The following is a 15,115-nucleotide window of genomic DNA, read 5'->3' as shown; positions in this document are numbered from 1 at the left end:
AGGTGGAGTACAAGGGGCCTGTTTCTGGTCAGTGCCCAGGGTCAGGAGGACAGGCCCCAACATGGTCTCCAGGAATGGCAGGGCTGAAGAAGCCTGTCCTCACACAGAGTGGCCAGTCCACATGTCAGGGATTCCAAGGTGCTGTCCTGTGGGAGAGGTGACACCAGCTGTCCTGGATTCGAGTCTGACATACCCCCGCAACAGCCAAGGCTTGTGCCCAGCTAATTCCTCTCAGGTCCTCCAGGACAGGCGTCCACTCTTGGCCTCTGAAGAGCCTGAGGCCTTGCCTGTGAGGAAGGGCTGCCAGGAGGCTGCCTGACATGGCCAGGCTGGGCTCTGCTTAAATCTCTTCTGGAGTGGAGACCCTTGTGCCTGGACAAGTCTATAAAGTCTTCCCTGCTAGCACAGGGTGGGTGCTGGCTGGGCCCCTCTACAGATGTGGTGAGGAAGCTACCAGAGAAGGGCAGGAGGCTCCTTCCCCGACAGGTGCTGGTGTGAGCATCTTCCCTCTGAGCCTTTGGAGACAAGCCCTTTCTCCTGACTCAGCTGTCACGGGGGCCTCAGATGCCAGGCAGGGTGTGGGGCATGAGGGACCCCAGAGTGTGAGGCTGCAAGGGGGCTGGACATGCTCTCCCTGCTGGGGTTCCAGCCCCACAGAGCAGGTATCATTTTCCCTCCTCCTCTCCGCTGTCTTCCCTCCACTTATCTCTCTTCTGTTTCATCCAATTCCTTTCAGAGCAGACATACACACTCCATATGATATTGTGAACTTTATGCAGAGATGGGGAAAGAGGATGCCATGTGAGTGAAACAAGGGTAGGCCCATCTCACACATGGGAGAGAGCTGAGCACAGGGCAAAGAAGTCACACAGGATTTAGCAGGTCCTGTGATGGCTCCCCAGGTGTCCTTGTCCTAGTTCCCAAAACCCCAGAACAAGCCTGTTTTATCTGAATTACCCAGGTAAATCACAAGTCCTGATAAAAGAGAAGATTATGTGAAGACAGAAGCAGAGGGACATTTGTAGATGCCTCAGGACTTGAATGTGGAGGAGGGCCCAGGAGCCAAGGAATGCAAGGATTGCAGCTCCAGATGTGAAAACAGCAAAAAGTGCAATCCTAACCTAGGTCTCTGGATAGGGGACCTTCCAACATCTTGGTTGTGTCCAGGGAAACCCATTTCTGACTTCTCACTCCAGAACCATCAGAGGATAACTTTGTGTTGTTCTAAGTCCCTAAGGCAGAGGCAAATTATTGTAGCATCAAAATAGAAGTGAATACAGGTATACAGGCAGGCAGAAGGGAAAAAACACAGGAGAGAATAGACATGCTGGAGGAGAGCAGGCAATCAGGATTAGGTGGACAGTGAGAGATACAGGGGGTCAGAGACAGATGGAGAGACAGCAGATAGAGAGCCTGGAGAAAGGTGAGAGGAGAAGGGCAGAAAGTGTGCTGCTGGGCAGGAGGCAGGAGATGAGGCAAGCTGGCAGGCAGGCAGATCAAAGCTGGAAGTGGGCAAAGGGGCAAGGACAGGGAGAGTGACAGCAAGACAGGATGGCGGGCAGGGGCCCTCAGGGCTTGTCCTTGTCCCCACCTGGATCAGAGAGCTTCCTGAGTTGAAAGTGGATCCCATTTTTGGATCTCTGCACCATGACTGGAGCAGGCACAAGGACCCTGAAGGGATCCGATGACAGCTCAAAGCGAAGCAAGGTCAGGGCCACGGCCACCTTGCATCATTCATGGCAGACTGCTTCCTGATGCAGTTCCTGGGTAAGGAGGGGAAAAGGAAGACAGCGGAGGCTTCTAACCCCTGCTGAGCACAGGGATTCAGGGCTGTCCCCTACATGGCCCAGCCCTGATCCCTTCCTTACTCATCACAATGAACTTGCCAGTGAAGCTTTGGGCCAAACTCTCCCCCTGACCTAAGACAAAGCCCACCTCTCCAAGGACTATCTCCAACTTCCTACTCCTGCTCTCAGCAGGAAACCTGTAGGGAGGCATCAGTGCTCTAAGCCACAGAGTCAAGTCAAGTGGATCAAAATGTGAACTAGTACTTTATTCACTCGTCCATGGGCAATTCCTGGTTTCAGGTCAGCCCAGGGCACTGTAGGGGGCAGGGGTCCTGAGACACCCTCTCGGGACCTTACCACCTATGGTGGAAAAACAGGCTGTTCAGTCCCAAGAGATGATAAGACAGGGTTGTGCAAGGAATCAGAATGGCAACAGGGAGCCTTCCTAGAGAGGACAAGGGTTAATGACCCTGAACCTGCTGATCATTTGCCTCCCAATTAATGATCTGACTTCTTGTCTCCCTTCACCTCCTTGGTCAATCTACCTTTGGAACCTTCCCATTCTAATTCAGAAATGACCCTCCTAACCATCCCTTGGGCTCCTCATCTGGCCTTTTCAGCCTCCATTCCTCCCCTCCCTCTAAACCCACAGTAGCTCCAGGCCTGCTATCTTCCGCATCACAGGGAGCACACGTCCCAGTACCTCAGTGGCATCACAGCCCTCTCTGGATTCTTCCTCACTCACCTGGGATCTGTCCCTCTCGTCTTCCTGACTCAGAGACGGTTGAGGTCCCCGCCCCTCGCCTCTGCCATCCTCATGCTCAAGGCTCCATCCAGTGACCACCACCCTCACCCCCTCTGCTGGCTGCACCTCTTCCCACTCTGGACCCTGAAGGCACCATGGGTGTAACTCAAGGACACAGCACATCCAGTGTCCAGCACAGTGCTGGATCGTGGATCCTCCACAGTCTGCCCAAGGAATGAATGAGTGAAAGAGTGGATGTGTGAATGATGTCTGTCTTGAGGAGACCTGTTGTTGACAGTGAGCCCTGGAGGAGGACAGCATTATCATCCGTGTGTTCCCATCTCCTAGCACAGGTCTTGGCACACGGAGACACGCTTAATACATACTTTCACATTTGAACAATATTAATTGAATTGAAAACAACTCAAATGGACTGAGAGCATAACAAATATTCATTCTGACCTAAAATCAAGCTGCCTAGTGCCTTTCCTCTAGTGGCAGCTGCATGACGTGCAGCCATGTCTACAAGGAAGGACTGGACCGTGGTGTAAACCAAATTCTAGAAGCAATTCAGGAAGACAATTTGCTTCAAAGCTGTTCTGTGAATGTTGATTCACAGTTGAAAATTTCCTAGAACTGTAGAGTCAGAAAAAACTTGTTTCTACTAAGTTACAAAGTCACTGAAATTACGATGCCATGGACTGTATGTAGCCCATGGGATTCCCACCAGTCCTTGGGATTCTTCAGGCAAGAATACTGGAGTGGGTTCCATTTCCTTCTCCAGCGGATGTTCCCAACCCAGGGATCAAACACAGGTCTCCTGCATTGCAGGCAGACTCTTTACCAACTGACCTACCAGGGAAGCCAAACTTTTTGTAGCCTTTACGATTTCACAGCAATCATTTAGGAGTGTATCATCCAGGTTAACAGCTATTTCAAGGGTGCTTTATACTTTACATGCAAGGGATTTTTCAAATGCTTCTGTCAAATACAAGGAAGCTTTCCACCTGTAGGGAAAGAGCAAATTAACCAAGATGACATGGTCAGGCTCTCTTGCCCTGTGGCCTCTTGCTCTTGCCCCACAGTTTGTAAACAATGATTATGTAACAGATGAGATCACTGTATGGCACTGCATTCACACTTCACATGGTACTCGCTTGGACTGGGGCTACTTTTGTTATATAAGCTCCACCTGAAAAGGCCCTGGGGGCAGTGTGTGGTACACCTTAATTAGTTTCACCAAGAAAACCCTGGCTCCTGCTGCATTGGGGCTATATTGGAGCAACATCATGGTTATGTTATACGAGGTTATGTTCTGACTGTGTTCTGGCTGCCTTATGGTTATGTTATGACTGCTGCTACAGCTGCTGCATCAGCAAGGAGACAGGCAGTGTTATGGCAGCCTTGCCAGCCAGGAGAGAATAAATGTGTCTGCAGTTCCTATGGCTCCTCCAGTCTTCTTCCAGCCTCTTAGCCCATGCCTTGACTACCCTGGGCTCAGCAAACAGTGTGCACAGTGTGAACAGCAAGATAGTTGGCACCATGAGCAGGATCAGCAATACACTCCCCAAAGCAGACTTGATTGTCCTCCACTTTACGCCTTTTCTTACTAACATTAGACTCTGTAGAATCTGGGATTATGGTATATAACCTCTGCTATTATATATAGAATTTTGGCAACAGGAAAATATGTCACGGTTATATTAATACACAGTCAAAACTATCGGAGTTACTGCAGAAATAGAGAACATGCTCATGACCGTGAAACCTTCTTCAAACTACAACTGTAGCTGATCCTATACATGGAAGGAAGCTGAAGTTCCAAACCCATGCAAACATGACAGATACTGTGAGGGGAAATTGGTGAATTAAACAGAAAGGCAGTGTACCAACTAGGAATGCGGGAACAGAGAAAATCACCTTTTAAGGTGACTGAAATTGTGCTAACCAAATGTGTAGTTTAACGTTCATGAAAACTTCTAGTGCTAAAAAGTCATACTCCTAAAGTGAGGAAAACTCTGGATACTTTGGATTGGCCACTGACATGGAAATGAGGTCAATCCTTGTGGACATCAGGAGGTCAACGCCATTATGGAGGGCCCTGAAGGCTTTCTTGTACATGGAGACCCAGGCCTCCTTCTCAGCACATCAACATACAAAAACAGAACTTCATGCTCCACATATGAATGTAGACAGTCACATACAGCAGGTAGCAACCAGTGACATCTGCTTCCCCCAGTACAGAGGCCTCACCTGGATCCTCCTGAGAAGGGCAGGAAGGCATGGCTGTGTCGAGTAGAACCTAATGTGAACCAAGATGGGTCAAACACCTGCAGAAAGTACACCAGGGCCAGGACATGTGGGGTCAAACTCCTAGCATCAATCTACCAGGGGACAAGAATCTCAGAGCAGGAGCAGGAGGACAGGTTGTTGTGGAGAGAGCATCCCATCTCCTCCTCCCACCACCATTGTACCTCTGGGTTTGGCCACACCTTTGGGTTGTGATGAAGCCCATAAAAGGAGAGGGGAGGATGATTCCTGTGGGGCAGAGAGGAGAGAGAGAAGCCTGATGGTCCCATAGTGCAGGGCATGAGTGTCTTCACAAACGTCCTGGGAGCCACCATGGGAGCACCCTCCATCACTCTGAATGAAATGATGCTCTTGAAGACAGGTGGGTGGGGAATGACAAAGCACATGAGCACTGATTAGGAGAAGGTGATCAGGGCTCAGGATTAAGAAGTAAAAGAACTTCAAGGTTACACTTAGGAGCAGTTGAGTGACAATTCACATTTATCAAGTGTCATTATGACTCTGAGGAATATGTAGTAACTCACTTAATCCTCACACAGCCCTCAAGGCAAGCACTCCTATATCTATGAGCAGATGAAGCACTTGAGCCTCAGGGGGGTTAAGGGTTGGGTCTATGATTCCACAGCTAGGAGGGAGTAGGGCTGGGATTCAGACTCACTGGGAGGTGAGTTAGTGGGTGGCCACCAACCATGGCAGGGCTCTCAGATACATGATCAGCTGCTCTCTGCCATCTACTAGGGGGCACCTCAGAGAACAGACCAACTGACCCATAACAGTGCAGTCCTTGAGCTCCCTTCTTTACTTAGACCCCATATGAAAGAACCATGCCTCCCCCTTTGTCTGCTTTTCTCTTAAGCCTTCATGTTTCAAGGAATTAGAATTTTAGGCTACATCATACGACTATATAGAAGGGTCAACATTTGTTTCCTGAGCTTTTGCTGCATTCAAGCTCTGTGTCAATCATTTTTTTTCAATTGGAGGTTAATTTATTTACAGTGTTATGTTGATTTCTCCTATACAACAATGAAAATAATGCACAATTACACACACACTTCATGGCAAATAGATGGAGAAACAGTGACAGACTTTATTTTGGGGGGCTCCAAAATCACTGCAGATGGTGACTGCAGCCATGAAATTAAAATACGCTTACTCCTGGGAAGAAAAGTTATGACCAACCTAGACAGCATATTAAAACCAGAGACATTACTTTGCCAACAAAGGTCTGAAAGGTTGTTGAATCATGTGAAGACACTGGGATTCTTGGCCCCCGGAGGAGAAGAATTCAATCCGGGGCCAGAGACGAGGCTTGATCGCTCAGAGCTTTTGTGTAATAAAGTTTTATTAAAGTATAAAGGAGATAGAGAAAGCTTCTGACATAGGCATCAGAAGGGGGCAGAAAGAGTACCCCCTTGCTAGTGTTGGCAATGAAGTTATATACTCTCCAGTGAATCCAGTTGAACTATTCCAAATCCTGAAAGATGATGCTGTGAAAGTGCTGCACTCAATATGCCAGCAAATTTGGAAAACTCAGCAGTGGCCACAGGACTGGAAAAGGTCAGTTTTCTTTTTTTTTTTATTTTATTTTTAAACTTTACATAATTGTATTAGTTTTGCCAAATATCAAAATGAATCCACCACAGGTATACATGTGTTCCCCATCCCGAACCCTCCTCCCTCCTCCCTCCCCATACCATCCCTCTGGGCCGTCCTAGTGCACCAGCCCCAAGCATCCAGCATCGTGCATCGAACCTGGACTGGCAACTCGTTTCCTACCTTATATTTTACATGTTTCATTGCCATTCTCCCAAATCTTCCCACCCTCTCCCTCTCCCACAGAGTCCATAAGACTGTTCTATACATCAGTGTCTCTTTTGCTGTCTCGTTTTCATTCCAATCCCAAAGAAAGGCAATGCCAAAGAATGCTCAAACTACCGCACAATTGCACTCATCTCACACGCTAGTAAAGTAATGCTCAAAATTCTCCAAGCCAGGCTTCAGCAATATGTGAACCATGAACTTCCTGATGTTCAAGCTGGTTTTAGAAAAGGCAGAGGAACCAGAGATCAAATTGCCAACATCTGCTGGATCATGGAAAAAGCAAGAGAGTTCCAGAAAAACATCTATTTCTGCTTTATTGACTATGCCAAAGCCTTTGACTGTGTGGATCACAATAAACTGTGGAAAATTCTGAAAGAGATGGGAATACCAGACCACCTGACCTGCCTCTTGAGAAACTTGTATGCAGGTCAGGAAGCAACAGTTAGAACTGGACATGGAACAACAGACTGGTTCCAAATAGGAAAAGGAGTTCGTCAAGGCTGTATATTGTCACCCTGCTTATTTAACTTCTATGAAGAGTACATCATGAGAAACGCTGGACTGGAAGAAACACAAGCTGGAATCAAGATTGCCGGGAGAAATATCAATAACCTCAGACATGCAGATGACACCACCCTTATGGCAGAAAGTGAAGAGGAACTAAAAAGCCTCTTGATGAAAGTGAAAGTAGAGAGTGAAAAAGTTGGCTTAAAGCTCAACATCCAGAAAACGAAGATCATGGCATCCGGTCCCACCACTTCATGGGAAATAGATGGGGAAACAGTGTCAGAGTTTATTTTTCTGGGCTCCAAAATCACTGCAGATGGTGACTGCAGCCATGAAATTAAAAGATGCTTACTCCTTGGAAGGAAAGTTATGACCAACCTAGATAGCATATTGAAAAGCAGAGACATTACTTTGCCAACAGAGGTTCGTCTAGTCAAGGCTATGGTTTTTCCAGTGGTCATGTATGGATGTGAGAGTTGGACTGTGAAGAAGGCTGAGCACCGAAGAATTGATGCTTTTGAACTGTGGTGTTGGAGAAGACTCTTGAGAGTCCCTTGGACTGCAAGGAGATCCAACCAGTCCATTCTGAAGGAGATCAGCCCTGGGATTTCATTGGAAGGACTGATGCTGAGGCTGAAACTCCAGTACTTTGGCCACCTCATGAGAAGAGTTGACTCATTGGAAAAGACTCTGATGCTGGGAGGTATTGTGGGCAGGAGGAGAAGGGGACGACAGAGGATGAGATGGCTGGATGGCATCGCTGACTCAATGGATGTGAGTCTGAGTGAACTCCGGGAGTTGGTGATGGACAGGGAGGCCTGGCGTGCTGTGATTCATGGGGTCGCAAAGAGTCGGACACGACTGAGCAACTGATCTAATCTGATCTGATCTCAATGAATCCAAAGAATGTCTGGAGGTTGTAAAGACCTCACCAGACCTACTCCCATAATTTACATTTTAAGATAACAGAATTAGCCAGAAGGTTTAATCCAGAGACTGTCCTCAGGCAGGATACATCCTTGTAAAAACCAGGTCTACTCCAATAATTTACATTTTAAGATAACAGAATTAGCCAGAAAGTTTAATCCAGAGACTGTCCTCAGGCAGGATACATTATTGTTATATAATCCAAAGGAAGGTAGAGAAGGAAAAAAAGTTTGTCCTTTCTTCCTCTTTGAGAATTCCAGATCCCTATCTCCTTGGGGACCCCTAGACTCCCTATCAACCTGCCTAGGAATGACTCTCTCAGGTCCATCTAGTCAAAGCTATGGTTTTTCCGGTAGTCATATATGGATGTGAGAGTTGGACTATAAAGAAAGCTGGGCACTGAAGAATTGATGCTTTTGAACTGTGGTGTTAGAGAAGACTCTTGAAAGTCCCTAGGACTGCAAGGAGATCCAATCAGTCCATCCTAAAGGAGATCAGTCCTGGGTGTTCATTGGAAGGACTGATGCTGAGGCTGAAACTCCAGTACTTTGGCCACCTCATGAGAAGAGTTGACTCATTGGAAAAGACCCTGATGCTGGGAGGGATTGGGGGCAGGAGGAGAAGGCGACGACAGAGGGTGAGATGGCTGGAAGGCATCACTGACTCGATGCACATGAGTTTGAGTGAACTCTGGGAGTTGGTGATGGACAGGGAGGCCTGATGTGCTGCGATTCATGGGGTCACAAAGAATCAGACACGACTGAGCGACTGAACTGAACTGAACACAAAAAGAATTTTAGCAGCTGGGAGAAGTGTAATGCTTATAGGAATATACAGCCAAAATTTTGTTGGGATGGACTACAGAAATAGAGAACACACACATGACTGTGTAACTTTCTTCAAATGGCAACTGTAACTGATCACAGACCTGACTTGAAACCTCAGGGCATGGAGGGCAGCTGGAAATCCAAGCTCATGCAAACAGGACAGATATAGAGAGGGGCTAGTTGGTGAATTAAGCAGAAAAGGCAGTGCGCTGGACTAGGAATGTGGTAAGAGAGAAAACCACTTTTAAAGATGACTGATAATTGTTAAAACAAACATCTGAAGTTCAACTTTCATGAAAACTTCTAAAATTAAAAATCATACTCTTAAAGTGACCAAAATCCAAGAATAATTTGGACAGGCCACTGACATGGAAATGTGGCCAATCATTGTGGATGTCAGGAGGTCAATATCTCCATGGCAGGCCCTGATGCAATTCTTATACATGGAGACCCATGCCTTCTTAACAAACACATCAGCATACAAGAACATAACTGTGTGTACTTCATATGAATGTAGACAGTCACACACATGGGGTAGCAACCAGTCACACCTCTTCCCCAAGTACAAAGGCCTCACCCGATCCTCCTGAGAAGGGGAGGAAGGCATGGTTGTGTCCAGCAGGACCTGGTGCAGACTAGGATGAGTCAAACACCTGAAGAGAGAGTACCAGGGCCAGGACAAGTGAGGTCAAACTCCTCCCACCAATCCACCAGGGGACAAGTATCCCAGAGCAGGAGCAGGCGAAGGAGTTGGTATGGAGAGAGCATCCAATCCCCTTCTCCCTTGGCCATCATACTGAAGAGGAAAATTTAAAACCTTGCACCCAGCTGGAAATAACCTCATGCTCTTTCTGCTTCTGCAACTCAGCTAGCTCCTGCAAAGTCATGTAAGTTACATAGTTTCAGAAAGACAGAAACTTACAATGCTAGCAGCTGAAACTTACTTCCATCACCCATGTCAATTACCCAGCCCCTGTAATCATGCTTAACCATGTTTATGGAAAGGTCAGGCATCTCCCCTGCTGTGTCCTAACTGCTGCTTCTGCCTGCAGGACACCCCTAGTTTGAACTAGCCTATAAAGAGTTAGAGATGCCCACTAAAGTCTGGTGTCATGCCCTGTCTATAAAAGCTCTGTAACTCGGTTTTTCAAGCCTCAGAACTGGAAGTGTTAACTCCTCTGGGCTCACCAGCGTAGTAAACCTGAAATTTCCGACTTTCCGAATGCGGTGCTTGGTTTCTTGACAGACCAACTTCTGCAACAGTATTTCCATCACTCTAAAAGAAATGGTGGTCTTGCAAGACAGGCAGTCTGGGCATGACAAAGCACATGAGCACAGATTAGGACTAGCTAACCATGGCCCCAAATTGAGAAGTAAAATAATTCACAGGTTACTTTTAGGAGCAACTCAGGTGACAACCTATATTTATCAAGTGCCATCATGGCCCTTGGGGAATGTGCAATAACTCATTTAATCCTCACACAGCCCTCAAGGAAGGTAGTCCTGTCCCTGTGATGAGATGAAGCCCCTGAGCCTCCAAGAGGTAAGGGATGTGTCTATGATCACAGAACTAGGAGTGGCAGGGCTGGAATTCAGACCCACTTGGAGGTGAGCCAATGGGTAGCCTCCAGCCATGGCAGGGCTCTCAGACCTCATCATTGACTGTTCTCTGCCATCCATCAGAGGGCTCCTCAGAGACTGGGCCATCTGACCCATAACAGTGGAGTTCCTGAGCTCCTTCCTATATTTAGACCCCATATGGAAGAATCACACCTCTGGCTTCTGTCTGCTCTTCTCTGAAGCCTTCACATCTCAAGGAATTAGAATTTTAGGGCCTATTACAAGATGACATTCAGGAGCAAACATTTGTTTGTTGAGCTTTTGCTGTGTTCATGTTCTGTGTCATGCATTTCACACACCTTATCCTAGCTCAGTTCAGCTGCTCAGTGCTCAGTAGTGTCTGACTCTTTGTGACCCCATGGACTGCAGCACGCCAGGCTTACCTGTCCATCACCAACTCCCAGAGCTTGCTCAGACTCGTGTTGTCCCCTTCTCCTCCTGCCTTCAATCTTTCCCAGCATCAGGGTCTTTTCTAATGAGTCATTTCTTCGCATCAGGTGGCCAAAGTATTGGAGTTTCAGCTTCAACATCAGTCCTTCCAATAAATATTCAGGACTGATTTCCTTTAGGATTGACAGGTTTGGTCTCCTTGCAGTTCAAGGGACTCTGAAGAGTCTTCTCCAACACCACAGTTCAGTGCTCAGCTTTCTTTATGGTCCCTCTCACATCCATACATGACTACTGGAAAACCATAGCTTTGACTAGACAGATGTTTGTTGGCAAAGTAATGGCTCTGCTTTATAATACGCTGTCTAGGTTACTCATAGCTTTTCTTCCAATGAGCAAGTGACTTTACAGAGTAAATAATTACCTTAAGTTGGGTACAATAGTCATGTCATCACACAACTAGAAAAGCACACGTGGATTTCTGATCTACCACGTGGTCCTACAGAGTGATTAGCTGAGTGGTGAGATGAAGTTTATACATACAGGTAAGGAGTGTCCAACAGGGAAGGTGATGGGCTTGCTGAGCTCTCTGCCAATAACTGGTACTGGTGGGTAGAATCTCAGTGCCTCCTGATACACATGTGGTATAAGGCATCTGGTCCAGATGGTCCCTGAAAGGAAGCCCACCTGAGGGCAGGCAGGACTCGACAACCAGGATTCTCTCTACCTAGGTGGGACAGGATTCTTCCATCTCCAGGACACTCACCATGTGATGGAGGCACCATCCCCCAGGAGCCTCTGGATCTCTTCTGTCACCTCTGCTGATGCACAGGGTGGGAGACCAGAGAATAGAGGATCCAGGAGATGCCACTGGTTGTTGTCTCCTGACCCTTGAACATGACCTTGTCCACTTCGGCATGGAGGTCCTTGTCAGACAAGCTGCTCCCAGTCTTCATCTGTGGAGGCAGGGCCAGTGTGCAGGGTCTGCCCTTCCTGTGTGCTTCTGCCCAAAGGCTCAGGCCTCTCCTGCCCACACTCACTCTGGCAAAGAGGAGGATGTCCAGGAAGTCCAAGGGCCTCCATTTCCTCTCCTTCTCCAGCTCTCCCTCCTTCTGCAGGTGAGACTTTCTCCCCTTGATAATTGAATCTGTCCCAGAACAGTGGTTCCCAGCCAGAGCTGAGGACTCTGGGGGCCCAGATGCAGCCCCATCATAGCTGCAAATCTTACCTCTATATGGCAGTAGCATATGTGTGTTGAAGTGTGTGCCACATAAGATGGGTAATAATGTGTCCATGTGTCTGCAAGAGGGAACAGGCTTGGCTGTAGAAGAGAGTTTCAGCATTTGACAATGTGTTTGTGCACTTCCAGTGTGTGACGTGTGTGTCTCTGGGATTGACCGCATTATTCTGGGGGGCTGTGTCTGATGGATGTTTGACAGATATATCTGTTTGAGAGTGAACTATGGATTGAGCTTGGTGTGATATGTGCAGATGAAAGAGAGGTGGACTCACCACCATCAGTTGGACAGAGTAGGCCATGTGCCCCATGGAGGGCCTCAGGATGTCATGGTGGAAGGCTGAGGTCAGCATCCCCCAGTACTGGCACCACATCTGCCCCTCCAACAGGAAAGTACCATTCCCTGGACCACAGATGGATGTGTGTGGGGGTCGGGGAGACTGGATCAGAGGAGTGACTGGGGACTGCATAGGAGGAACCCAGATTGTCAGAAGGAGGTATGTGACAGGAAAAGTCAGGAAGGCCAGTACATTTCCAGCAAGTGAATTTCCAAAATTGCTGTACCATTTAGATGTGACAGTTTGAGATAAAGGTTAAAAAAGAGTAGGAGAAACAAGAACCTACAGTATAAAACGAGGAACTACGCTCAATATTTTGTAGTAAGCTGTAAGGGAAAGGAATCTGAATCCCTGTGCTGTACACCTAACACTGCAGAACAAGGTAAATCAACTGCATGGGAATAAAAGTTTTTTAAAATGAGTTATAAAAACTCATATATGTTTGAAGTATGATCACATTCTGAAAACATTTAAAAATCTGTTTCCTTTGATAGTCGTTATTACTTATTTATTGTACAGAAAAAATTAAGAAAACTGAGACATCTCAGAAGTTTTATCCATAGTGATACATCATGAAAGAATCCCCTCCTTTCTAGTATATAAAGAATAAAATTGTGCAGCTTATAGGGTTATTTTTTTAATCAAAAATTTTTAAAATTAATTTAGTCTGTTGTGCTAAACACAGGTTGTGCTGGGTCTTCGTTGCTACCTGCAGCCTTTTTCTATTTGTGGTGAATGGGGAACACATCTGGTGCTTAATAAGAGTTCATGTTAATAGTACTTGTTATCTCTTATTCTTTAGATCTGAGAAAACACTACAGAGAGTTGTTGCTACTATCATGACTATTTTTAATAATAATAATACTATGAACGGCCTTCCCTTCCTGATGATTCTCAGCTATCGACCTGTCTCACCCACTATGAACTTACCTCCCATCCCTGACTCTCTCAGGCTTCAAGGATGGCTGGTAGAGAGTCGCATACTGATGATGAAGGGCCAGTCTCTGTTGGAATTTCACAGACCCAGGGCATGTACTCCAGAGGGAATATTTGCTCCTGCTGGCATGTGGGTTTCATTCTACCTGTCCTTGGCAGGACCACCTTCATGCCGTTAGGGTCAGAGGTCACAGGGCTAACCTTGCTCACCCATGGAAATTGAGGACAAATACATGGGAATTTCTCTGTCCTTTTCAGAAGTTGTTGCTGACTCTGTTCCTTTGGAACTATAACAAGAGCAAAAAATAAAAAATAGCAGCAACTCTGTTTCAAGGTCAAGTGCTTGAGGTAAGGCTGAATGTTTGCACAGGCATGGCGAGATGGTTCTGAGGGTATCCACAGAGATCAAAGACTAGAACTGCTGAGTCAGACTCTGATCCAGACTTCTACTATCTCTCCAGAACTTGGCCTAAGATCTGATTTAGTTTCCTTGTTTGTTTCTCACTCAGAACTGCCATTAGAACTTTAAACACAGTGAATGCTTGATAAATGTTCAGGGATTAACTCCATGGAGTACAAAACATTTTCATAGGCTTATGTAAAATTAAGGCAAACCTGTATGAGGGGGGAATATTACTTGATCTTGTTTCACTGAAGAATGAGGAAACCCATGTAAAGGATATATACCCAGGTGAGATCATTTAAGCCCAAAGCTGCTGACCCCAAGGTGTCCCTTCCTAGGATTCTCAAGACTCCCTGGGTGCCTCTCTTATCATGTTTCCATTCAGTGTTCTAAACGCTTGGCATCATGTTGACAGGCTTGTCTTTCATATCTATCATCCCTGTTTTTAGAGCGAGTGTAGAGCATGTTCATAGAGATTAAGCCTCACTTTTCAAAGAAGCAATAAGTTCATGAAGAAGGAATGAGTACATGTAAGAGTGATGAGTGAGTTTTAATACAAAATTCTGTTTGTAAGTGTCAGATAGAATCATAGCTAATGTAGGAAAGAAGGAAGCACAAAAATAAAGCTGGGGCTCAGGGACATCTCACAGAGAATGAGGGCAGGGGCAGCCAGGGTGTGGAAGGGGAGAACCAGGGACTGGAGGGCTGCCAGGACTGTGTCTCCCATTCCTTCTCTCGGTACATCCACACAGTCATCCCTCTGCAAGTGTCTAAGGAGGCTCTACCTTAAACAGACAGTTTTCTAGGAGTTGGTGATACAGTCATGAATCAACAGACACAGTCCCTGTCCTTGGGCAGAGTCTGGGCAGTGGAGGACGGAATGTTTACTCTTCTGGGGTTGGCACGTTTCCCCATTCTGCCACCCTTAAGCCTGAGGGGACCTGTTGAATCCTGTTCTAACACTCTGATTCTAATATCATGGCCAAGTGGTCCATCTGTTACAATCAACTGTGGCTGGGGTGAATAGGCCTTCCAAAGACCCACCTTTTTTGAGGGAAGAGATCTCAGAGCAAATGAGCTGGGCAGACATCCCATAATGTTTCCACCACAGTGGATGCCAAGTACATGAAAGAGTAGGTGGGTAGATGAGCTCAGTTATTCATTTATTTGATACCTATATGTTGAGGACTTACTTTGGATGAATTGCCATCCTAGGAGCAAGAGATTCAGCAGTAAGCAACAGAATCCTTGCCTTTATGGAGCTCCTCTT

At 46.7% G+C, this 15,115-nt stretch overlaps 1 protein-coding gene and 1 pseudogene across 1 annotated transcript in view; both read right to left on the bottom strand.

Annotated features, from left to right (window-relative positions):
• Positions 1–1,160: 1,160 nt before the first annotated feature.
• The window catches only part of LOC113889928 (cytochrome P450 4A25-like), a 58,903-nt gene continuing 44,948 nt past the window's right edge, over positions 1,161–15,115 (bottom strand). The window contains exon 13 of the mRNA XM_027537352.1: positions 1,161–1,232. Within this exon, the coding sequence (XP_027393153.1) occupies positions 1,225–1,232 (8 nt within the window). The 3' untranslated portion in view covers positions 1,161–1,224. The remainder of the gene's footprint in view (positions 1,233–15,115) is intronic.
• Positions 1,491–13,613, bottom strand: LOC113882515 (annotated as a pseudogene).

This window comes from Bos indicus x Bos taurus, chromosome 3 (assembly GCF_003369695.1).
Source record: "Bos indicus x Bos taurus breed Angus x Brahman F1 hybrid chromosome 3, Bos_hybrid_MaternalHap_v2.0, whole genome shotgun sequence".
Taxonomy (NCBI): Eukaryota; Metazoa; Chordata; class Mammalia; order Artiodactyla; family Bovidae; genus Bos; species Bos indicus x Bos taurus.
Note: the sequence above shows the minus strand (reverse complement) of the source record. Positions and strands in the feature narration are given on the sequence as shown.